The 26,453-nt window shown below is 37.2% G+C and overlaps 1 protein-coding gene across 1 annotated transcript in view; it reads left to right on the forward strand.

The window, feature by feature from the left end:
• SCFD2 (sec1 family domain containing 2) overlaps positions 1-26,453 on the forward strand; it is a 221,082-nt gene that overhangs the window by 38,828 nt on the left and 155,801 nt on the right. Inside the window, exons 3-4 of the mRNA XM_067298058.1 lie at positions 1,544-1,671; positions 19,674-19,849. Coding sequence (XP_067154159.1) covers positions 1,544-1,671; positions 19,674-19,849 — 304 coding nt within the window. The remainder of the gene's footprint in view (positions 1-1,543; positions 1,672-19,673; positions 19,850-26,453) is intronic.

The following is a 26,453-nucleotide window of genomic DNA, read 5'->3' on the forward strand; positions in this document are numbered from 1 at the left end:
CCAGTTACTTTGGAAATCCTTCATATCTCCTGTACTGTTGCCTGTTATAAAACAACATGCCCTTGGAGCTGCTGCCTGTGAACTGGCTGCAGTGTCAATGCTCTCAGCTCGCACTGGCTGGGGGTGAGGGAGCAGGCACTGCTGCTGGGGCGGCTTTGGGAGGCAGTCTCCTGCATCCCTCCCACCACGGGGAGGACGTTAGAATTGCGCTGGAAGAAAAGGAGAGTAGAGGCTGTGTTGGATCATCCGATCAGTTGCTCTGCTTTTGCAGGATTCTGCTGCGTGGGGTGTTCTCCTGTTTTATTAAATTTAACTTTTAAATGTCTCAGGTGATAGGTATTGCTTCTGGCTATTCTCCCACTTTTCCTAAAATCTTACTATTTATTTTAGATCTCTTCTTTCTTAGAGTACTTTAATAGGATAACAGTTGTTCTTCCTATTCATTTGTGGTTTGTTCAGAAGAAGGGTAACTCAAATTTCTTCCCACAGTCCTTCTACACACACAGGTCTTGATAGAGGATGTAGGTCATTGGGATGACAGGAGTGGGGCTTGGTGGTCCTCTTACCTGGTTTGGGAGAAAACAGATTCCTAAGTATAGCCAGGCCATTGCAGGAGACAGTAAGCACAGCTGCTCTGTAACAGTGCAGGTATCAAATGAATTGCTGGAGTTTCTTCTTCTCCATGGAACAAACCCCTTTTTGGCATGTCAATAAGCTTATTGTAAGGGACATTAAAAGTTATTTAGGAGAAAAGTGTCTCCTAGTGGAGGAAAAAAAAAAAAAGAGGAAAGGTTTAAAAAAAAAAAAATCCAACATGGTTAATCCCAATGTGTGGCTTTAGTACAAGGAGAGGGTATTTCTCCCTTTCTCCTCCCCCTACAGAGAAAACACTGAATTCATTTACAACAGCCAAAAATGCAGTGTCCTGGATGAGAGAGAATACTGATAGAAAAATGCATGCAGATGAGCTACGTGTCTAGCTTGTGCTTAACAACAACAACAACAACAAAGTATGTAAATACAGTAACTGTAAGGACAGTTACATTCTGTTATAGATTATTCATTTCAATAAGCAGAATCCACAAAGCCCAAAGTGGTGGTGGTTCATCAAATCATTCTAGCAGCCTTCAGTGTTGAAGATTTGGCTTTGGCATTTAAACTCTCACGGGGAAGTTGGAGCCCATCTGTAGTGCCATGCTCTCTATAGCTTTTGGTAGCTGCAGAACATTAGGCTGTTTCTGATATTCCCATAGTTGAACAGTAGTGGTTGCTTTAGGGCTGACATGCTTGTTTAAGTTTGTTATATATGAATTCTAATACTTAATAATTGGTAGCCAGAAATTCTAGAGTTTTGCTGTAGAACCATAGTAACTATTTCTCTAAAAAAAAAAATCAAGCTTTTATATCCTTCTACTTTTGCCTGTATCCTGCCCACCTCAGAGGATTTACTAAGTAGAAGCACTCATCTTAAAATACAAATGTTGTCTTAAGCTTATTCCATTATTCAAGAAATGTTTAGTATAACCCTGTCATTTTCTTATAGTGATCCAGCTGCCAAAGCTCTCTGGGAGTCCTTTATGAACCTCAAACAAAAGGAAGCTGTGATGGAGGCTAGGAGACACCTTGTGGAGGCTGCAAGCAGGGAAAATTTACCTATTAAGATGAGCATGGGTGAGTAGTGTGATGTATCCTTCCTGGCATAGTGGCAATGTGGAAGATGATGTCAGCTCCTATTCTTCCACCTAATCCTTTCTGAAACACTCTACAGCCATCTTTGCCAACTGATTTTGATGAGCTTTGTGGCTACAGTGGAATCTTTCTGGTATGAAAGTGTGATGCAGGTGTATGTTAGAGCTCAGGTGTTTTCTTTTAAATGCAACAACTTTAAAAAAAGATTGAGAGCAGTTGTGAAGCAATGGTGGTCTATGAAAGAGGATTGTAAAGCTGTGCAAATGGTTAGCAATGCTGCTTGTTTTTGTTCTACAAAGCATGAGAATTCAGGTATCTTTAAAATGTTGGCAGGACTCCTGTCTTTGGCAGGCAGGAATTATAGATAACAGCTGATCAGATGAAATTTGTGCAGATCTTGTATATAATTACATAATATAGGTAGCAGGGCTTATGTGGAGTGAGGCTGCCTAACTCAAGAGAGTTTAAGCTGAAAGCCATGTCTGAGCACTCTTTACACCTCAATTTTTTGAAATATCAAAGGTATAGAATATAAAAAAATTTATTTTCAACAGCTTTTTTTGGTACCTTGTTCTCATTATATGCCATATCCTGTGAAACACAAGAATTAATGTTAGGCTTACAAAAATAATGAAATGCAAAAAAGACTATGGTATAGAGCAATAGCATGCATTCTGAGACTATTTTATGTTGAGGTCTTCATCAAGAGAAGAAGGGTGTATGGATTTACTCATAGAACAAAAATAATGAGCTTTTATCTGGGACTCCAGAGTTAACTGCCAAGATATTGTAGAGCAATTAGATGTACAGCCAACTCATGAACTCTAACAGCTATAACATTTCATATATTGTATGGTCTTTACAAATTCCTAGAGCATACCTTTAGTAGATTATTAATCAGAAATACAAGATCTGTATAACAGTAATGCTGTAAGCTGTTTTAAAGAAATGGATGGAGAGCAGCTGTGAGAGGGCTATTAAGAATCTATCTGAAGGAGAGAAAGCACAGTAAATGAGAATCTTGTTTAAGCTTTCTCTGGTAATGTGTGTCTGCATATTTGCCATAATAACATTTAAAAAAAACCCCACCATATTTAATGTGTCCTAACATAAATAAATAAATAAGACCTTGCTAATGTTGGAATTCAGCTTTGTTTTAAAAATAATTGCTTCCTGTCTTTGAGACGTAACAATCCATCTACCACTTTTACTGCTTTGTGTAAGTGATGAGATCAGCCTCCCTTTCCTCTGTTCCCTTCCCCTGATATCCAGTGAAGGTTGCAATAGCCCTGGTTATTAATAATATTAGCTGATATTTCTTTGATGGCAGCCTAAATGTCTGACCTATGATGGTAGTGATACCACACCTCCTCCTTTGGAACATATAAGAGTTGATGGTAAAACAAATTTCTGATGCTTGAGGCTTTTTTCCATGCTTGAGACTTGGTTCGCTTTGAAGGATGAAGCATAAGTTGAATTGTAGCTATAATTTACTAAGCTTTGTACCTGTTTGTCATTTATTTTGTGAATTGTATATTTATCTTGTACTAGAATCGTAATCAGTTTTAACTTCATGGCTAACTTTGTAGCTGAACTTGAAGTGAGAAACAAAATTGGAGGCAGTCTAGTAAATGATAAACGGGAAAAAGTGAGAAACAAGGAAAGGAGGGCAGTGCAGTCACCAAAATCAAAACTTCTTATTGAATATAAATGCAGAAAAACTGAAACTCATGCCAAGATATGACATTGTCCAGTGATGTTTATAAACAACTCATTAGAACAGAGCTACATCCTCAGGGTATTTATTGCTCATCTGTCATGCTACAGAACATCTTACGGCTCTGCAGGGCAGTGTTGTCTATCAATTGTTTCGTTTGCTGAGAATGACCAGTCCTAGTGGCCTGCTCTCTTCCCGATTGTTGTGTTAGCTACGTGTGTTTGTGTGTAGTCAAAAGGCTGCTTGCTTCCACTATGACTGTGATAGGAGGCAATGCTGGCTGGAGAGATGGGCAATGCTTTCAGTCTGTCTTCTCTGCTCCTGGACTTGAGTTCTTATGATCTTACCTTGGTTTCTACATATAATGAAAGATCTTGGTGGATTCTGTGCTGTCTGTTGTTACTTGGGAGTTGAATGCTGGTTTTCCCAATACTTGAGGTATTTTCTGGGTGTTTTATGGCCCTGTCTAATCAAATGTCACTGAGGCATCATTTTCTAGCATGAAAGTTGCCTCCTACTCACTTTTTACTAAGACTAGCTGTGCCAGAAGGTAAGAGTATATATTTTTTTACTTTTATTTTTTTCTTTTTCCCCCTGAAAATGAGGAGTGAACTACATCTGAAAGCAAAACAAAATTGTTTTGTGTAGTTGGGCCCTCCTGCAGTGGCTACCTGCCTGAAAAACTGTATCATGTGTGACACTGACAGCATGTGAGTCCTGCTTGGCAGTGAGAAACCCTATCTCATCCTGTTTCGATATTTTCAGAGCAACAAAGAAAAACTTCTGCCATTTACTGGGCTCTGAAAGGCATATAACTTTTCATTATTTTGAAACTACTGTAGTAGTTTATGAATTGACAAGAGAAAGAGGAGTGAACTTGGAACCCTCTGCCCCCAGCTCTTCCATTTTTAATAGCATTTATATGATTTTAAAGAAAAGAGAAATGAAGGAAATGAACAATTTTGGCCACGTTTTTTGAGCTGAGTGGATTGGAGTGCTGGTTTTGGGTGGTCTTGATTTATATATTATTCTTAGTAGTGGTATCAACAAAAATGGTAGTCTGGAACGTCTTGGAAGTCCTATAGACTATTTCATAAGGGTTCAGTGTATAAGGAGGGTAGTTCAAGATAGGATGAACAGAGCTGGCAACATTTTGTTGAAAGTTTTGGTGGATGGCCTCTTGGAGCAAGTACAATTTCAAGTTTAAAAGACTATCCCCGTAATATTTGTACATTATCATTTAATTAATCCATTCCACCTATAAATACATAACATAAGTATATGGCTTTTTTAAGATTTAATTTGTTGTGGAGTTTAGTAATAGTGTCAGTATTTACTCTTGGGGAGTACTTATTTGGTGTTACTTACTGTTGGCATCCTGAAATTGAGACTGCTGCCTCACAGGAGACTTGAGATGCTTTTGGAGACATCTGCCTTCTGTCTAGATGTGTTTCCTAAGGCAATGTATGATTGCATGTAAACAGTAGGTGGAGCTGTCTTTTGCTAGGAGCCTAGATTAAAAAAAAAAACAACAAATATTTGGAATATTTTAGTGCCTTATTATTTAAAGAAGCTTAAAAAGAACAAAATCAACACCATTTTGCCTCTGAGGCAACTGCATATTTGTTTTAGATGCACAAGTGAATGCTGATAAATATCTGGTGAAGATAAATACTTATGAAGTCTTGTTCAGATACCCCATTGTGTAGATTGCAGAGATGTTAATTATTTTGGTATAGTAGAAATACTGGCATTTACGGAAATTTATTTTATTTAAAGAATTAAGTTTGTTTTTAAAAAGCTTTTTAGAAGACAGTCTGGAAGATTTTTGTAATGGTGTTATGGTGGGATTTATAACGTTCTGGTAAATTAAAGTGAGATTGTAAATCCTGGGAAGGGATTACTTGTGCTTAACCCTTAAAGCAAGTGACTGTGGTGAGCTCTATTCTGATGCAAGTCTGACCTGCAGTACAGCAGAAAGGGTGCTGCTTTTTTCTACTCCTTTACTTCCTGTTCCCTTCTTCATAGGTCTGGTGTGTATCTTAATCATCTTTTGAATGTGGTAGGCCATGAGTCTGTTGTTGAAAGCTTTGCTATTAGCATAGTATTTGGCAGTAATAAAAACTTTGCTACAAATGTCCTTCTGTTGTTTCAAAACTACCCTTGCTTTTCTGTTTGAAAAGAGCACAGTAAACCTTGACTGAGTCTGAATTCCTTTATTGTGTCTCCTCACTGGCATGGAGACTGCTGAAGGTTCAAACATTGGTATAGTAACAGAAAGCACTGCACGCTCTTACATGAGCCATTGCTAATAGAAAAGCCTTTTGGCTTCTTTCCATTAAAACTGTACAGAATACACTTTAAAAATCAAGCTTAATACAAAATTATCAAAACCTCTGGCTTTATGAAATAAAGATGACCACTAACTTTTTCAGATGGGCTGGTGAACTCCTTGAGTATGGGTTGAACTGAACTATGAAACTTGTTTGGTAGAAATGGGGTGATCCTAATGTTTTGGCCTGGAGATATGATATAACATTTTGAGTCGGAAAGGTAACTAAAAATGGACAGGAAAATGCTGGGGAAATACCTTATCTAAAAACATTAAGCATATAAAGAATACAAAATAGGCTTTTTTTCTTTTAATTAAAAATTGCTTTGAGCTACAACAGTGTTTAACATGCTATTTCATCTTGGCAAGATCGGTGTAAATATGTTTAAGACTCAATGCTGTCGATTCCTGGATTAAAGTCTGGGAATAAAAGCTACCAGCCAAGAAAATGAGCTGTAAAAAAAAAAAAAAAAAAAAAAAAAAAAAGTAGACGGGTACACACACATCCTTCCAGATAAATCATTGAGTCTGGTCTCAGCTCTCCTTAATCCACTGTGTCCTCCCATTAGGACAATTTGGTGGAAGAGGCAAGCGATGAGACCGTGTCAAGCGGGGTTTGAGATCCCCACGAGGGGAGGAGAAGGCCGAGCAGCACTGCAGGGCTTGGAGCAGCCTGTGGGGTGCTTGGCCCCGCTGTGCAGCATGTCTCTGAGGAACGGACGGGGCAGGGTGTAAGGGCCAGACTTCTCCTTGGTGCTTGGCAGATGCTAAGGCCTCCTGTTATGCAGAGAGGTGGTCAAATTGTAGACTGCTTCTTGGGGTATCCTGTGCGTTTCTTTGTTGCCTGTTTACCTGGTCTTCAAAACAGCTAGGAGAGCAAGCCGCAGAACCTGAGAGGCAGCAGTCAAAGCTTCCCTCAGCACGTCTTCACAGAGCAGACCGATTCCAGCATCAGCTCAGCTGAGAGCGGCCTGCCTTAGCTTAAGGGTCCTGCATTCCCCCTGCGCATCTCGTCTTACAGCCCCAGGAGCTCGCGGGTACTCTCTGAGCTGTTGTCCCAAGGGAAGGGAAGGCTGGGCCGCTCCTCTCGTTGCACAGCCTGGATCCCGAGTAAGCCATTCCTGAGCATGTTCATCTGCTCTCTTCCTCATCTAAAGTTACAAATTCTACAGCATGAGACTATCTTGCCAAATGGATTTGGGGTGTGTGTGTGGTTTTCTTTTTATTTTCTTTTATTTTTTCCTTTTCCTCCTCCAGCCTGTTGCAATACAGGGTTCCTGATTTCTCCCCAGGGAGAAACAGTTGAAAAGCCAACTGGAAACTGCTGTGTCCCAAATGTTGAAGATGCTAGCAAATAATAGAATTTAATTCTCCTTGTTGGAATTATGCTCAAACACTGGAAATACATAAAAATTAATGGGCGGCTTATGCACAGTTACTTAGGCTTACTGTTGTTGTTTGTGTTTGTTCTATAGTGGCAAGAGCTTGAGGACCGAAAAAGAGTTATTGTGCCAGGTGCAAACACAGGCTGTTAGTCTTTAATACCAATGAGTTTAAAGGAAATTGCAACTGGTGGAGCTGGGTGGTATACGGATGCTGTGTATTTTATGATGAGGAAACGTTTGAAGCAATTAAGGGTACCGTAAACAATTGAAGATTCTTATACAGCTCTATCAGTCTCATAGCTGCTGGCCTAGCTGCTTCATCCTTCCCTTAAATGGTTTTTCAGTACGCTGTATTCCTGCGTAGTTTAGGGGAAACACCCCTTCACATCTACTTGTTATTTGTGTGTTTGTATATGTTTAAAGGCAGAGTATCAATTTGACCTATAAAATACAGGTTTGTCTGGCAAACTAAAACATTAAAATCCATTTTATTGAGGAGAGAAGAGAGGAAAAATTTTTGATAGAATGCCTGTGTTAAATACACATCCTATCTGAAAAACTACCATGAAATATTTAATTTTCATCTTAATTGTTGATCTGAAAAGAATGACGTGGAACCCCACTGGATTCTCCTAGTAGGATGACTGGTATGCGAATGGTTTTGAAGTGGTCCTGGAAGTTATTAAATCCTGTTATCTAGTTAAAGGAAACATGCTAAATTTAGGAAGGGAGACTGAGGTAGATAATATGAAATGTATTCATAAGAAAATGAAATAAATTTTAACCAAAACAGGTTAACAGAAATGTTTTAATCCAAAGCTGAAATTGCTCAGAGTAGTTTTCAGGGAAAAAAATACTTTAATACTTTTCAGGAAAAATTTTTTTATTTGACTGAAGTATTTAGGTACCATTGTTTACCCTAAGCTCTTGTTGCAACATTTAGATTATTATTCTGTGACTAAATATTCCTGCAGAAATAACAGTTCCTAGGTTAAGCGAGTTTTCAAGGTTTTGGGAAAAGTATTTGTCTCTTACTGTAGTCTTGTGTTTGTTCAGTGAATCTACTGCATGCTATATAGTGTCTTATGGTATAAGATCAGTAATGGTTCAAGCCCTAATAAAATTGTAAGGCCTGTCATACTTGTGTCTTGTAGCTCGTTCACTTTGCACTTTACTGCTGTAAAACCACTAGCAGATGGAAGCTAGACACAGAACCTTGTGCAGTGATATGAAACAGAGTAATATGCTGGTAGTATGTTATCTTTGATTAAATTATAGTTGGCACAAGGGTAAAGTACTATTTGGCTAACCTTACTGTTACTTTTAAGAAGGGAGTTTGCTGACAATAGTCTTTCTGTGTATCTGGAGTTTTTGGAAAAAGTGTTTTTTTTTAAATTTTGGTTTTTGTTGTAGACAGCAAACCTAAACACTTAAATTTGAACTTGTGGCCAGGTCGCCTGCCATGTCTGGTTGTGATTAGGATTGAAGATAATTCTTAAAAATTTAAAAGAAAAGGGAAGTGTGCTGCTCTTACAGGGGTTCTGCAAATAAATAAAATAATTATTTATATTCTTTGATAATGTAATACTGCAAAGCTTATATTAACTTCAATATGAAGTCTTTTCATCTTAAGAAAAGTATTGTGAAAAGACTATATTAATGTGGTCTTTCTACACAGTTTACGTAATATTCACAGTAGCTTTTGGTAAAGGTTAATATGTAGATGAATATTTGTGAAGTTTTGACATAGGGACTTTTATAGATTTAATGTAAATATACATTTTTATTAACTTTCACACTATTTTTAAATTAAAAAGAAATGATTTTGGAGGTTAAAAGTTTAAAAATGTAAACAGTGTTACTTGCACATGTGTTTATTTCAGTGCATGATAATAGATTATCACAAATGAGCAGCTCCACTGCTCCACTTTTACATATAGCCATGCTTTACAAAGCTTATCAAAGATTTTTTTAAATGACTGTCCTTAAGAGTATTCTGACCATGGTTCATCATGCACTCTCTTAATGTCATTTTCGGCATTCATTTTGAGGTATTAGTCAGGTTAAACCATCTCCTTTGGGAACAATGCAAATTGTTAGTAGATCTAATTGATATTTAGAATTTTAAAATATATCATGGTAGAATTACAATATGCTGTGGAAATAGCAATTTAATTTTATTTGTGTAAATTGTGAATCATGGGTCTCTGAATTGTGTTTGCAAACAGATGTTAATATATATTTAATTCACTTAACAAAAGGGCTAATCAGCTCTTAAAGATAAGCCTGCTATCTGAGTTTTTTTTGTAGACACTAATAATTAGCATTCTTCTGAGAGAAGTCATAAGTAACAGTACTTTTTAACTAGCTGAGATATCTAGTGAGTCACAGTGGTGTCTAACATGTACCTAAACAAAGAACTTCTTTATCAAACCAACTGAGTTGCTCAGGAAACAATGAAATACTTTCACTTTTTGATTAGTCATTCATCAGTAGTAGATGTAAAGCTAGGTCATTAATCCTGTTATGTAGAAATAAACTGATTTTTATCTATAAACAAAACCTAAAGTATCAGTGATAACCATTAGTTATTGAACAGTGACACAACTCCCTGAAAAGAAGTATTGTATTGCCATCTTCTGTTCTGCGCTAAAAATGATTCAGTAATATTTCAGGTAAACACCTGAAACTTATTTTATTCACTAAGCTTACTTATATCTTTGCTGACATTGACTTCTATTGTATCTTCTTGTTCTTGAAGTATCTAATTAGGCAGCAAAAACCGACAAAATCTTTACCTTTGTTCAGCCAGCTATGTCAAATGCAACACGCCTGTGGTTTTAATGGTTATACAATCTCTAAATTATTTAGAAACCACTGAAAACAGCAGTGATGGCACAAAGAATAGAATAATACTTTATTTGATTCAAAGGTAAATAAAGTAACATGCCAGAAAATGTTAATCTAAAAAAGACTTTGATAAACATTTTGCTTTAATATATAATGTACCACACAGTAGATAAGACACTTTCTATATGTAAAAACTTAACACTGAACAAGTAGTTAAATGCTCAAGTGCTTTGGAAATTATGGGTTGATTTTAAATTTCATTCTCTAGAGAATGGTATTTACAGTAAAACACGTGTGTGTGTACACACACACACCCCACCCAGCATATTGGTCGACTGTACTTTTGTTATGATCAAGACATGGTTAGATAAACAGGAACACGTTCTGTAAGACTCTTGAATCCTGTGTGAAAAACAAAACACTTAAGCCTAAGAAATGGAAATTTACTCTAATTGCTGATATTTATATTTGTGATGAAACAGACTGGTTAGAAATTAGACACTACTTGCTGTACATGTGCTCTCTGATATCTTCATTTAGTAGAGTGTGTCAGCCGTAATGATGGTGTTTTACATCAGCAGAAGAGTTCATGAGTATGTGCTGGGAGATACTGATTCCAGTGTCTGCTTGGCACATAACAAAAAAACGTGGCACTTGCATTTTGCTAGAATGCTATGGCGGTTGTGAATATTAGCACTAAGTAGAGGACTGTTTTGTGTGACCTATGAGACAATATAAAGAATTTCAGAATTCGCTTATGCAAATATAAGCACTATGTAGTCAAAAAAGGGGAACAAACTTGAAGGAAATAGTTGAAACTGGTATGGGAGAACTGTAGAGCAAAGTCTCATTGAGAAAGGCCTGTGGCTGCAGGATTTAAACCAAAGATAAATATTGGTGTGCTTATGAATTCTCTAAATGTAACATTTAAAGTGGAATATTGTATTACAGTAAAATTGGGTGACTTGCCCAATACTTTTTTTTTCCTAGAGTAACTGTTCAAGCTTCATAATTCAGACTTGCAAAGAATGACTAGTTACACAGCAGTATGGCAACTTGCATATGTGTGTATTCATACATCGTCATGTTTCCACCCATATTTATCTACTTACCGCCAAAAATGACTGTTAGGGTATTCTCAGTCAGTCCTGTGAATAACGTCCTAAAGAAGAATGACTTCTCTGTCTTTAGGACAATATGCCAAGAACACCATGAAATACTTAATGTCTGAAAACATACATCTTGGTGCTAAATGACCACATGTGCATATTTTTAAGCCACCTGAAACCCTTTGGGCACATTATTTTAAAACAAATCAGCTGATTTCTGTGAGAAGTTTAAAGCAATTCAGGAGATGATTCAACCAAATCTGCAGATTTCAAGTTGCTTACAGATATGGTGAATTACTGTTTTCAAGGATTAAAAGGCTGGTGACCCTCTGGCTGGGACTTGGGCTAGCGCTCAGTGTTCACTAACCTAGTGAAAGAGGTGAAAAATGAGGTAACAAAATATGTCCATGACACATGGTTAGTCAAGGCTGAGAAGCTGATTTGAGAAACTCCAGAATGCCAGTACTTAGTTGGGTGTTATGACAACAGTTGGAAGTTTAATGTAGATGGCTACTTCTAGGATGCTTAATTCTGGAAGATAACATTTCACCTATTTATTCAAACAGTTCTGAAATTTATTTTAATGTTTGGGGGGGCAGCTGGGTAATATTGCAGACATTGGCTAGAGAAAGTTTTTGGGTTTTTTTATACTGATTTAACAGTCAAAAGAGGGAACTGAATGATAGAGTATACAAAGAAGGAAACAATGGGTAAAAGTGGCCACACAGAATACGAAACTCTGAATGGTTTAAAAGAAAAACTCTTAATCCATTTTGAGACACCTGAGCACCTCAAAGTACTCTGAATGTACTGGGAAACTTGAAACTGTAGAAAGTCTAGGCCTCTTAAATCCTAACTGGAGGCCATATTTAGGCATCTAAATATAGGTGCTTAGATTTGAAAATCTTGATCATTATATTAGAATGCATTAGTTGTATTTCTCCTGTCTAATGGATTGATTTGTGTCACAGTAAGGCATGTAAAAGAATTTTGAAATAATGATAGAACAAATTGTTAAGAATGGTTTTCTTTTTTGAATATAAGACTGAGGCTAACTGGGAAAGATAGCTAAAATAGCATGACACTTGTATAAACATAAATGATCTATATAGGTAAACTCTCTAAACAAGGATTTAATGATCCCATACAAATCTAGTGATAAACTACTTTTGCGATAACTAACTCAAGCCCAGCCAGATTAGTAGTTGCGTGTCTATTCCCTTTTCAACTTGATGATTTGAAAAATGGTAGACCCTCGACTTCAGAGCTAGACACCCCACCTTGTGTTCCCGCACCCTCTGACCCAATGTATCGACACTGCAAGCTGCCATTGCAACGCTCTTGTACTCATCCAAGACTTCATCCTGCTACTCCCATGTCCTCAAAAGCCACTGCCACACACAGCTTCAAATGTGTGGCAGGTTAAAACCCTGAAGATCCATCACTCTGAAGTGGCCTCAGATGCTTTGGGAGGCCCACAGTGGGCAAGAAAGTGTGGCTAAGCTCAAATGCCTGTGCCTGGCAGCTATACCTAAGGTGGGAGGGAGACCAGTGGTCAGTCAGGGCCACCAGGGAAGGAAGACAGACCACGAGCTATTGCTTGAAGGAAGGCAGACCACTCTAAGCAAGGCAGACTACAAGCTCTTACTCAGTGACAGAGTCCAGCTGGGTGCAGGGAAAGAGAGGCTACTGCTGCTGTGCAGTTTGCGGGTGTAGTTGAGGGACTGCCCCGTCCCCCAGGACAGACCTATCCTGGGATTGTTTTAGTGGTGACTTGCTGTTTGTGCTCTTACCTGTGCCTGTGAAATTGGATGGCCCCTGCTGCTCTGGTAATTGAAGAGGGAGAGCAGTTTACAGGTGGCTGTAAACCCAGGAGCAGATGGGTTTGTGTTTATGGGAGATGAGGATATTTTGATAGAAATGAACCTGTGACCTCTGCTTTCAATCTGCTATAAAGTTTAGTGCTCTTCAGGTCCAGAGCCATACTTTGGAGAAGTCAGCCCAGTAGTATCCTATCGTGGCCTACTTTTTCTCTTCCCCAAAGACTCAGGGAGTTGTTTGCATTCTTCTCTTCTTTATTAACAATTTAAATTCAGGATGACCTTTGAAAGTAAGTTACCAAAAATCGTGAATGAGTTATTTTGTGGTATTTGCTGTTAAAGAGTATTATTGAAACTTCTGAAGAAGTACAAAAGCATTTGCATTAATAAGAATAACATCTGGAAATTACACTAACAAGGAGACATAAGGGGCGTCAGCCATCCTACTAAATTGCTCTACTCAGTTTGCAAAATATTCAACTCCCTTAGCAGTACTGTTGCCCAATTGGCTAGATGAGTTACGAGAGCTTTGTACATTCCTTAGAGGTATCCAGCATTGGATATAGTCAGAGGCAAGCTACTAGGAGAGACTGGTCTATATTACTAAGAGTGTGGACAGAGAAAATTCATTTTTCACTGCCTTAAAAAATCTTGTCCATGAACGTAAGTGTTCCAAGATGATTTCTTATTCATGGTTCTGTCAAATGAAAAATAGACCTCAGCAAAAGTGCTCTAGCCAGGGAAGCTCAAATCTTGTTCTTGCATAAAATTGAACTAAGCTTAAAGTTATGTATATTTGGCGGTTCCTGTAGTCTTGGAAAAGCATCCACTTATTTATTCAATTGGTCACAAAATGTACTTTCTTCTGAACTTTTTTCTTGTCCCTATGGAGATAATTAACTAAGTGTTAGATGCAGAAAATAAGGACTGTATGTTTGGAACACATTGATATTTCTGGCCTTTGCTCTTTAGACACTTCATTCATCCATAAACCTTTGTCTAAAAGAAAAAAAAATGTACTAAGGGATTCTGAATTTAAAAAATTTACCTCTATCTCTAAATCTATCTTGAAAAATAATTATTTTCTTGAATGCCTGCATAGACTGCAGCATTAATTTAAGATGGAAAGAGTCTTACTGTGGAATCATATTTTAATGTCTACAAATGTGGTTTTAGTTAACTTTTCATTTAACTTTTGAGGCGAAAATCTTTCTGTCCCATACAGCGTACTCTCACTACTCAAAAACAGACTTTTAACGCACTTTAATATCAATTGCTACGAGTGTCCACTCTAGTACCTGTAATATCTAAGTGATCTGCTTTACTAATTGTAGAATTATTTCTCCCTTTCAGTCTAGTACATGTCATCATTTGTGCATGTAGTATTAACAGTGCCATTCCTATAAGATATAGTGTTGCAGATGTTGGTTTCCAGTGCTGCTATTTTCATATCTTTAAAAAATCATTTATTTCAATTGATATTTTCTATGCAAGGTACAATTTGTACTATTTTAAAATTCAAGTGATTTGTAGTTCTTTTGGGGTCTGCCCTGAATTCTTGAAAGTTGGAGGTGGAAGTCAATGTCTGTATGTTAACATGTTTAGAAATTAACTATTTAGGAATGAAGGATTCAAAGGGAAATTAATTATTGAGTTCAGTCTCAGGAGCATTTATGTGACTTCTGTTATAAACTGATCAAGCACCACCAGCAACTTCAGGTTGCTTGCCTCCAATGTTGCCTCCATTATTGGAAGATCAACTGATATAGTAATACATTTCTTATGTCTTGTCAAAATATATCCATGCTTTATTTGTACACATTTCTTCTTTTACCGCTATTAACTCTTAATGTAAACATTTTTGATGCATTATAAGAGCTGTCTTTTTTGGGGAGAGAGAAGGGGAGGTGCTAATTAAGCCAGGCATTTCTATTCTGCTCTCCTGATCTAAATTCTCTGTTCCTCTAATAATTGCAGTAGCCTTTCTTGGCGTATAGCACAGTTTTGAGTTAATCTTCCTGGAATGTGGGCGATTGGAATCACATAAAGTGCTCCAGGGGAGGTGCTTTGTACAAAGGCATTTGTATGGCCCTGTTTTTACTATAACTGTATTACCTGGTACATCCTAGGATTGTACCTGCTTTCTTTACAATGAGGGCACCTAGATATTATTCCCCTCTTGCATCATTTCCTCCTGTTAGCTCCCAATTTACAGCAGGTGCTCTTTTGCTAGCCCCAAAATGCGTAATCTTTCACTTTGTACTGTTAGATTTCATCCCATTTCTGTTATTCTAGTGCTCAAAGTGATCCAGCTGTGCCTGTGTGCTGTTCTGCTCCTTCTCCATATTAATGATGTTTCACAATCTTGTGACAGCAGCAAATTTGGCACTGTTCAGTGCCAAAATCTGTATTATAAATATGTACGTACCTGTGTGCGTGCACACGCACCATGCTTACTGAGCTTCAATTAAAACTTCTATGCCAGCACGTCTCCACCGCATGTTACTTGCCATGTACTCTTGAAGTTGTGTAGGCATCTTACAATTCTTAGTCTTTTCCCCCTTAAATATGGTTATGTCATAGCTAATGCTCTGCTAAGTCCACGTGCATTATACTTAATTCATGTACTTTGTCTAGAAAATTCGTTATGTATCAGACTAGTTTGACATGATCTCCTTTGATAAATGTACTTTGCATTTTATCCTACTTTTCTGTATGATGTAAACTATTTTTTCTTGGGCACTTGTCCTGAAGCTTTTCATACTACTGATATTAGACTAATAAGGTAGCTATTTTTCACCATTTCTTAAATATAAATACTACATTTATTGTTTTCCAGTCTAGTCGATGTGGTAGATTTAGTATTATCCCTGACCATCCGGTCTTCTGTGTAACTTGTTTCAGAATATCCAGTTTATCTGACTTGAACTTCTTTTTCTTTTAGTTTGGATACAGTAACTTCATTGCCGTAAACTCATCATCATTTGTCATTTTGCTTTTGCCAGTTGTACAGCATTGTGGGCCAAGCAGTCTATTGCTTGGATCATATCTTGACCATCTTTGGTGCCAGAGAAACCCATCTCCTTATTCTCTTTCTTATCAATGTCTGCATAACCTTTTCTGTTATTCAATTTCTTTACAAGTTCTAAACCACCCCCGCCCCCAGTGTTTCCTAGTTTATAAGATTGCCTTTATTTGCTAATCAGTAATTTTTCTGTTTGGAGGTGCTTATTCTGAACATATTTTTCAAAATGATTTTCAAAATGATTGGCTACCTAGTTAAATCCAAATTTCAGATGAGACATTCCTGTTGCCTTTCTTCCCCTTTTGTTGTGACACAAATTCTGAATAACTCCTATGCCTTTCATTTTGAAAAAATTTCAAGTTCCACTTCCATTCAATTCTCTGCAGTCTATTGCTGTCTATTGATTTTTAATAACGAGTTCCCTTCATCTGTCCTTTACATTTATAGGTAGGTTTTCCCTTTTTTTATTCTGTCATTTGGCTTAAACTAAATTAGTTTAAAATTCAGTTGGAATGATATTTAACATGATAATTTTCAATTTTTCTAGGCTTTTGCTTCTTTAAAGGATATCTTCTGTATTAGCCTCTGCAATCTTCACAGATAAGTCTAAAATAGTCTCAATAACTATTTAATGATCTGTAACTATTACGTACAGAGGTGTTTGGGCCCAGATATTTTTATCTGTTTTTTCTCTATATCTTAGAAGTTAATGTTCTGTATCAGGACACAATTTTCAGGATTTTAACAGCATTCTGGAGATTCCTGTCTGTATCTATATACAGCTTGATGGTTTTGTAGCATTCTAGCTTTAGCCTGGTAGAATTGCTTTTATCATCTCTTTGCAAAGTGATTTTGACCCAGCTAGATCCTATTTCATACATGTTATCTCTTCTTTTTTCTTCTCAGTCTATTAGATTGTTAAAATACAGAGCTGCTTCATCACACTCACCTTCACTGTTTCCTGGAAAGCACTGGCTCCTCAATAGATCAAAAGACTCAATAGACTCAAAAGATCAGTACCTAATCCATCATGTTTCTTTTATATTGTCGAGTTTCATTCCCTACACTGTTTTTTTTAATTCTATTGCCGAAGATTCATGCATTAGTGCACAAATACTTTTACTGTTTCTTACTAACCATTCCCAGTTTCTTAGCTGAATTCCTTTCACTACCTGTATCATTGGTCTATCAGTATGACCGTTTTCCTCCTCTGCTCTTCAGCCTCCTACCTTTTTTTTAACATTTGAGTTTCACTCTAAGACTTTCCCATCCCAACCATGATTCTGTCTGCCAATCTCTTGATTTACTTCAGAAGAGCAAAGCAACAGCTGAAGTATGGTGATGTGGTCTGTCTCCTTTGATTTTTATAGGACCCCTCTGCCACTTTGCAACACAGGACTTAAGACAGTAGAGGGGCTTTAAAAAGAAAAAAAGGCTGATGGGGTTGGGATTAGATTAAATTTAAAATGTTGCTGGCCTTGCGCCAAAATCTCCCCCTGTGAGTAAGCTGCAGGGAAGATGGTGAGGATTTAGGCCTCAGGAAAAGGCATTTATTTGTTGCCTACCACCAATCACTTTTCTCCTTCCTTTCCTCATCTCCTGCTGGAACAATTGCACTCATCAGGCAGCTGCCCAGAGATGTAGAAAGGAGCTGTTGAACCCTGAGTCTGAGTTGTTCCATGAATATTGCAAATATTACAGATGAAACTCTGGCCTCTTTAATGCCAATGGAATTTTTGTTAATGACTTGTAAAGGTCAGGATTTCACCCCTATATTTACATGTGTTGGACTTTTTTTGGTACTGCTCTGAGGGTGGGAAAGATTTTCATTGTCTATCTAGAATGGTGCTGAGTGGATCTCAGATTGATCCAGTGCTGCATCTGGATTCACTTTTAAGAGGGACAATATAGGAAAAAAAAACACTTGAAAAATTATTTTTCTAAATTGAAATCAGAAATCTTGAAAGCCCTCCCATTTGACTGTTTCATTTGAGGGAAGGACTGGCAACTTCATGTTTTCTCAATTGAGGCAAATTATATTTTGAATATGCTACTATATATCATGATTGCTAAAGGTAATAATGCAGTTATTATCAAAGGTATGCTGCAAGGCATCATGGGCTGACATTTTCAAATAGCCATGTAAATCTGCCTGACACAGCTTAAAAAGAAATAAAATACAACTGAAAGCTCTGGTGTTTAGTCTAAAAACACACATGGCTGTGGTTGCTATTTTAGCCTATGTGGACTAACTGTAGAAGCCTTTTGTCAGCTCTCAGGCCTACTGAGTGGTGTCAGCTTGATTTCTGTGTTAATTTGCTGACTCTTCGGTTTGGTACTTTCCATTAAAATTCACATAAAGAGCTTGTGTGTTTTTGTTTTATTTAACAGTTTTCCCTATTCTAAATGTTCTTCTAAAGACTGCCCTTTGGTATCACTGAAACTAAGAGAAAGTGCTTTGAACATTTATTCACTGTTGGAATAGTTTATTCACCATTTGTACAATACTAAAAGGATGGAGGCAGGCGGAGAGCCTTGTAAAATAATGATATAACCAAATGCAGTGAAGAAATACAGTGGTAGTCTGCAAGATCTTTCCTTTATGGAAAAATACTGAATAGGATGATCAGAGTGGTGTAAGTCATAAAATGCCTAGCACCAATTCAGCTCTGATCTGGCTTCCTGGTGTGAAAACTTGGTGTGTTTAGGTTGAAGGATTCTCCTCACTCCATCTCACACACACCCATTCTTTAGGCCGGATTTGCTTGAGGAAGATGACTTGTTATTGGCAAAGGCTACCAGAAATGAAGAAGCAGCCCTGGACTTGGTTTATCTTAGTCTAGACTTGCAGTTGGAATGGTGTTTTAACACCACTTTTTCCTTGAATGTTGATGGCATGCATGATCACCTGTGATGATTTTCCTAGGGCAGATAAGACACTGTAGACCTTCCTCTAAGACCCCGAGCAAGTACGGGCTTGAATATCCCTTTCTCCATGGAACAGGTGTAATGCCACTTCTAAAATATAGATTTATTGCACAGTTTAGCTTACACTTTAATGTTGGGTGGAATAATTGTTAATTTGGTAGTGTTTGTGTGGCCTGATTGACTCCCCTGTGCCCTTCTATTAGAGATTACAAGCTAATAATGCATTTTTTTCTTTTCAAATAATGAGTGAAATCAAAAATGATGAATGACCCCTTGGAAGTGTTCCTTTCAAGAACTGCTCCAGAAAACAGCTCCTTGAATCGCCAGCATTTGCTCTCTCTTGTGCTCTCTTCCCCACCCTGCTATTTCTCTCCTGTGCCTTCAGGAAGTGGCTGAAGGGTGTAGGTTTGGTATAAGACAGAAGGCTCACAGAGTCCCTTTGGGGTTTTGACAAAAATAGAAAGATCAGCCATTGTTTGGAAGAAATATTGAAGTATTTTCCCTAGCTTAAACAAATCTCTCTGAATGTTTGAAAACAAAAAATGGTTTTACCCTTTTTGTCAGCATCTGTTGTGTCTTGTGAAATACCTGCCGTACCACATACTGTAAGCCACAATCATGGATGAAGTGAGTCTTCATCCTGACCTGTTGCTGCAGTCTGAAACACCCAATGATTGCAGTGAAGGCCCATAATGAGGAGAACCTCTAAATAAAAGCCCTGTCAAACTGATCCACTGACATTTTAAAATCTTGGTTCATATGTGGTATTATCAGCATCTGCCACCTCTGATTACTATGTCCTGTTTTCCTTTTCACAGGTAGAGTCACCCCAGAACAGCTCAGCTCATACATCCAGCTTTTCAAAAATAATTTCAAAGCTCTGGAGAACCACTGTGGTCTTCTACAGCTTGTACTGGCCACGGTCCAGACTTTGAAACACCCGCAGAATTCCAAATGGGACAACTTCTTAGCCTTTGAGAGACTGCTTCTGCAGGTACATATTATGTGAATTTGACTTGAGTAAAGCTGTTTTATTTAAAATCCCATTGAATTCTGTAGCTTGTATTTTGTATAATGAAATGTGGTGGATATCTTGTTAAAAAGCTGTTCCTTATTGTCAAGCTGGTAAAAAGAATGGCAGCCTACACAGTCTTTTATAGTTTCGTCTAAGAAAAAGTTTAGAAACAAAGTTAAGCATTAGAGGTGAACTACATAAATAATCCAAATTAGATGTTGATTTTATACCTATACTAAATTTCAAGATGATATAACTTTTACCCTGGATAGGATCGCTGTTATGTTTTCAGACTGGTAGTAATATCAACACTTCTTGAGGTAACATGCTGAATCAAATGTGGAGATAACTTTACCTGTTTTTTTTACTGTGTGAGTATAAAACTTGTGTAATTTACTGAGTGGGCGAAAGCACAGTTGGAAATTCCAACACAGGAGTGAGGTTGCTCTCACTCACAGCTCTCATCTGTCCTCAGCTTTTCCCACCACCAGCTTCTTTTCAGCATCCTGCTGGTGGCCACAGTATTATTGACATACCATTTTGTATCATACTTGGATCTCTCTCAGGAAATTAAGAGTTAGTGGTTTTTTTGAACTCTATCCTACTAACCTTTGGAGAAGTACCAAACAAAGGAGAATTCTTTTTAAGAACCTAACAGAGTTAATTTCTGCTGAAATTCAGGGAAAAATGAACATTTTCCCCCATGCTGTCTCTACTGCCATTGCATTGTTTTTAGAGAAACCATCTATTTCTGAAATCCTAGGATAAGGCAACACTTCATGAGGTAACTTCTAATGTTAAATGTAACTAATGCTAGAGGTAACTTCTAATGTTAAACTTCTAAGTTAGGTGGAGACAGCCTCAAGCGAGTGAAATGTATAGTGTGGGCCTCAAGTAATAGATAGTTTTTCAGTAAAAATTTGTCTAGATGTCAAAAGCAAACCAACAATCCAGCTCTCCTCATGATCTGCAGCAACAGAGTATAATCCTTGGCTCTTTGTGAAGACGCAGCCCATGCAGATGTTCTAGCTCTGTAGTGAATAAATGTATTTGATATATTTGAGGGGTGGGGGTAAAAAAACCAAACATTTAATAGTAGCAAGTGCTTGTCTACATTAATTCAAACAACTATCTCTCTTCCTAACACTGAAATATTTTTGATAAAATATGCAGCCTTCTTTCTCTATTTAAGAAAAATCATACCTTAAGTAAAAGAAATCATTGTAGCCATTCTTTTTGCTTGGACTGTAGAGCATGGAATTGAAAGGAATTCCTGGACTACAGCATATAGTTCCCCTCTCTGTCCTGCAGTGATTCACATCTCATAGTTCTTCTCAGAAGCTGGTTAAATTCCATCTTAAAACCAGTTAGGCCTCAGAATCAAAATAAAGCTGCAAGCTCAGCATTGTTTTAACAGCAACAGACGGCCGCCTGTGAAAGCTATGCCTTAAATCAGCAGGGAGTGGAAAAACAGAGATAAGAAACAACCAAACTTTTAAAATATACATTTCATAAAAAAGAAATGTATAACAAGCACTCTCATAATCACATGCGGCTTTGGATTATACCCACTGCCTTCCACTCATCTTATTAAGGTAAAATATGTTAGCCAAAGCAAACTTTTTGTGCCAACATTTATAACTGCTGCTTAAACACATACTCATTTTCAGTAGTTCAAGCAACAGTTATTTTGAATTACATGATCTATAAAATGTGTACTTTTAGTGACTCTATTTTGAAGACAGTCTGAGATGCATTATCTATTTTTGAGCACATGGCTTGTCTCTGGTCTGCTGATGGGCTTGTAGGGAGAGCAAAGTACCAAGAGACTCGGAAAACTTCTGAGATATTTTTATTAAAAAAATCAACTAGGATTTTGTTTGCCGAATAGTTGGTACATAGCACTCTGCACTAAATTTGATGTCATGGTAGTCTATTCCAACATGACTACTGAGAAATTCTCTAGCAGAGTTGTCGTGTTTCAGATATTTTAAAATAATAAAGAAATCTTTAAAAAAAAAATCAGTATCAAGTCATTGTTTCAACATGAAAGTAGTAGTGTTACTGTCTTGTATTGGAACTGTGAAGAAGACAACCCTTTATGAAAGGTCTGCTGGGAGAAACATTGTTAGACTGTGGTCAAGGTAGGAGCTCTAGATTTTTCACTGATGGATGCATGCCAGACTTCAGCCAATCCAAAGAAGATAACCCAGTACAAACAGCTGGTGTTAGGATTCTTGGATTCCCCAAAGAAATAAATCTGCTTGGTTTTGGAATTTCTCTCATTGCTGAATCTTTCTGATCGGTCTCATAGCCTACTTCCAGTATTTTATCACAATTAAAATTTTAATACCTTTTTTTTTTTTACACCTGTGATGTGTCAGATTTTCAACATCTCCTGTAAGAGTTTGTCCACTGCAAGCCAGTGCAACTGAATACTGAATTACTCCAGAGTTGTCTCTTCTTCACTGGGGTGAATGATGGTCTCAAAGCAAAATTAGAGTTTGATGGGATCGTGGCCTTGACTTGAAGGGAAAGAGGATTATGGCCTGAGTTAAAAGTAAAACATCAGGGTGATTCATCTTGTCTACCATAAGATTTTTCCGTGTTCTACTGCCCTACCTTTATATGTGACAGAGAGCTTTTGCTACTGAGAAGTTTAAAATATGTTGTGATTATGAATTAAAGCATTATATCCTATTAACCAAGAAAATAACCCACTCCACACTATTTTCCTTCTATTGAGGTCCTCTTCCCTCTTTTATAATTCTGGCCATCCATAAAACAGATAGGTGGGAGGGGGAACACAAGCTAAGTGGTGCACCAGGCTGTCTCTGACACCCCAGTGGTCCCCATGTAAGTGCCTTGTTTTCCTTCAACTGAGGATTTAAATTTTATGGGAGCTACTAGGAGAGAAAGTAAGAAAGAGTGTTATCATTCCACAGTATTCAACTCTGTTCAGCTATATTCCATGTAATATCAACCCATTCTCCCTGAAATTACAGTTTTCCATGGAGGTTTATTAAGCAATAGTGGCTCATGAAATACAAAAGCACGGGAAGAGGAGCTTTCTCCAGAGTTTAAACAAAGTGTATTTGCTGGAAGACGTTGAGAGCAAAACATCTTGTTTTTGTTGTTTTTAACATATATTCACTGAGCAGGAATTTCTGCCTCCAAATTCAGTATAAAAGTACCCAGCAGCAGACAGTGTAAATGGTGGCATAATGTGCCCCAAGGGAAAGTGCAGTGGCTCTATAAAAGGTATTGCTCAGAAATTCCCCAAAGGCAGCAGGGTTAGATGTTACCCCTTAGAGTTGGCTGTATCCTTCAGGCATAATTTCGCTCTAAAGGTTTAAGAGTACTTTCTGAGTGGTATTCTATTTCATGAATAGCTTCATCCATTTCAGCCCCAAGGTCAGGGATTATTCAGTGCAAGCAAGTTGGTCAGACTGTTTTTCTGAAATAGCGTATGGAGTACCTAAAATGTATTTCCCCCCAAAGAAAATAGACATTCTCCAAGCAATTTAAAACTCTACTATTGTACTTTACTCTGGAATGAGACAGAAGAAGGGGATTTACTTTGATCACAAATTTCTATAGGTTGTGATGAGCAAAGGCATTTTGTCATGATAGAAAGTTTACTCTTAGTACTGTCATTTCTACATGGCCACAAGTTCTGCCAACAGTTTTATCTGTTGGCACTGCATGGTGGCTAAAGGTTTGTTATGTCTTGTCCTCAGCTAATTGTCTGCTGCACATTTTTTAAATGCAAACCTTTCCACTAAAATGAGTGGATTTAAAATGCCAGTTCTTGTCCTTATTGTGTTTTTCTGTGTTTGGATTCCTGCAGTAGAAATATCTAGTGAAGATATCTATAAAATGGTTTCTTTTCATAACATATAATGATTGATAATAACTCAATATGAAAGAAAAATCACTTCTACAGCATTAGTGATATTTTGATTTATTCCTCACAAACAACTCGTACTTTATTATCATGCAGGGTGTTTTGCACAAGAGATGCTGAAAGCAAACAGCTGTTTTGACAAAAAAAAAAAAGGGTGTTTCCTCTTCAGAATGAGGTCATTCTCTCTCTCTCTCTCTTTCTCTTTCTCTTTCTCTCTTTTTTTTTTTAAGAGTCTGGACTAAACTTCCTTTTAAAATTGTAAATGTAACAGAACTGTTAAATTTAAAAAATCTTTGAATTGCCAAAAGTAAGGAAATCTTAAATATTACTAAGTTCATTAAGGTTAGCTCTTTGTCTAAAAATCACAAACTAACGTTGAGCCTTGTTATTGTAGTGTTGGGGTGGTGGGTGTTACTTTTCAGGGCTTTTTTGTGGCATAAAGAATTTTCATCTGCCAAGCCAATGTTCTGCAATTTACTGGGAAATTTGAAACAGTGTAACAGCTTCAGCACTGAGCTAGAAGCCATGAATCCTACCGTTGGATCTTAGCACTGTCAAAATTTTTATTTTGTGGTGCCAGGTGGTACCATATAATCTCAAGGGTAATTGGAATTAAGTGTCATGTTTAAAAACAACAAAAAAAAAATTTCACATCTTTATTCTATAGATTGAAAACTACAGAGTAGATGAGGGACTGTATTGTTCTGGTTGGCTATAATTAATCTTATGACCATATCTAGCCAACAGCCTTGCAGCTTTCACCTGCTCTTTGAATTCTCATACTTTAAGCTCCTTGGATGTGTCTGAGCTTTTACTCCCTTTGTGTCAGGTGTAGTCTGCGGCGAGTGCCTTGTTGAGTGGGCCAGTGCTGATGGCCATCCCACACAGAGCATCTCCCAGCTAGAAATGTCATCAGTGAGTTTGGAAATAACCTGTTTCTAGCAGGGGTTGAGGACAGTTATTCATCTGATAAGGATAAGGATTTGAGCTCCTGTTCAACCTGCTTGGCTCAGTACTGTGTTACTTTTATGCTTCTAGGCCAGCTCAAGGACATACAGATAGGCACCGCCTTTTACATTGGCTGCTTAGAAATACAAATATGTTATAATAATGTGAATTAGCAAGCAATGATTCAGTTAGATTCTGCAAGATGGGGTGGCATATATCTATTATTATCATTATTATGTATGACTTTGATATATAACATGTGGCATATCTAGATATCAAAGTCATTACATTCTGAAGTTAACTTAATTGTATTAAAGGATGACTTGTTAGTTTTTTAAAGTTTTACAGATTCTCTTCCATTCTTTTTTCAAAGCTGTGCTGTGTGTTAGGAGAACAATGTAATACTTTAGCAGAAGTATCTCAAATTTTTAGTGGCTCCTGGTAACAATACAAGTAGGTCAAATACTCTGAGAGCTATATATATGTATTTACATGGAGAGTTCCTGAGAGTACAGTATTTTCATGTTTAAATTTTCAAATATGATTAGTTGCCTTTTAACTTAGTTTTATTGTCTTAAATTTTTCGTGATGTAAAATTTGTCAGAAGACAGAAATATATATATTTTTGTCCTTAGTATCTTCAGAAACAGAAAATATAGACATGTTTTTAAGAGAAACAGAAACTTCGTGCCAGATGGTCATTCCAATGTTTTTATATTTCTGTTGGCGAAAAGTGGTTATGAGGTTAATAAAATGACATCATTCTTTCTCCTGTGAATATTATAGTGCAAACTCAGAAAAAGAAGTGGAAAAAACCTGTAATATAGCTTAATATTTTACATTGCAGCTAGTGTTTCAGTAACAAGATCTAGTAATTTGGGTGTTGATAGCCATTCTGTCCTGCTCTGTGATTCTTTACTATCTTTTATAAATGCAGGATATGCACAACTCACTACTTAATCAAGGATGACATTATTATTTACTTGCACTTTTGGAGACTGCAGAATATGGTAAGCGTTGTTCGCATATGCCTGTATGCACACACATGAAAACAAGAGCCTATGCCAAGAAATTTGGAAACTCTAAGACACCATCTTGCAGACAGTTTCTCTGCATAGAACTCACTGTAGTTTTCAGGCCTGGAGGCTTTCCTACAGGGAATAGTAGTTAGCAGGTCACATTATTGACTCTGAACTGATACAGACCAAAAGCTTAAGCATAGGCTTCAGGGCCACTGAAGCAAGCAGTTCAATACAAAGCAGTGAGGAAATAAAGCTTTTGGTTTATTTGCTCTGTTAGTGGAAGAGAATAATTCATAGTTCAGCTGTGGTAGGAGCTTTTTCCTTTACTTGCAATCATGTGATTCATTATTATTATTTATATTGCTTTAGTCTACATGTAATTTGTAATTGCGTAGCTCAGCTCAGTGCCATAAATTGTCTTTTTGGTGGCCTGCGATGTTGATCAATAAATGTTTTTAAAAATGATATTGCAACAGTGCTTGGAAAGAGGACCCATGATGTTAGTTGTCTATAATTAAAGAAGTTATGTAAAAAACAACAACAACAACAACAACAACAACAACAACAACAACAACAACAACAAAAAACCCTCTTGAGATTAGATCAGTCAGTTTTCAATGTAAAGCTACATATGGAATGAATGATTCCTGTCTCGGCAGGAATCTTTTATGGTACCTTATTGATTGCAGAGGTCATCCTCTGGAAT

This window comes from Apteryx mantelli, chromosome 5 (genome assembly GCF_036417845.1).
Source record: "Apteryx mantelli isolate bAptMan1 chromosome 5, bAptMan1.hap1, whole genome shotgun sequence".
Lineage (NCBI taxonomy): Eukaryota > Metazoa > Chordata > Aves > Apterygiformes > Apterygidae > Apteryx > Apteryx mantelli.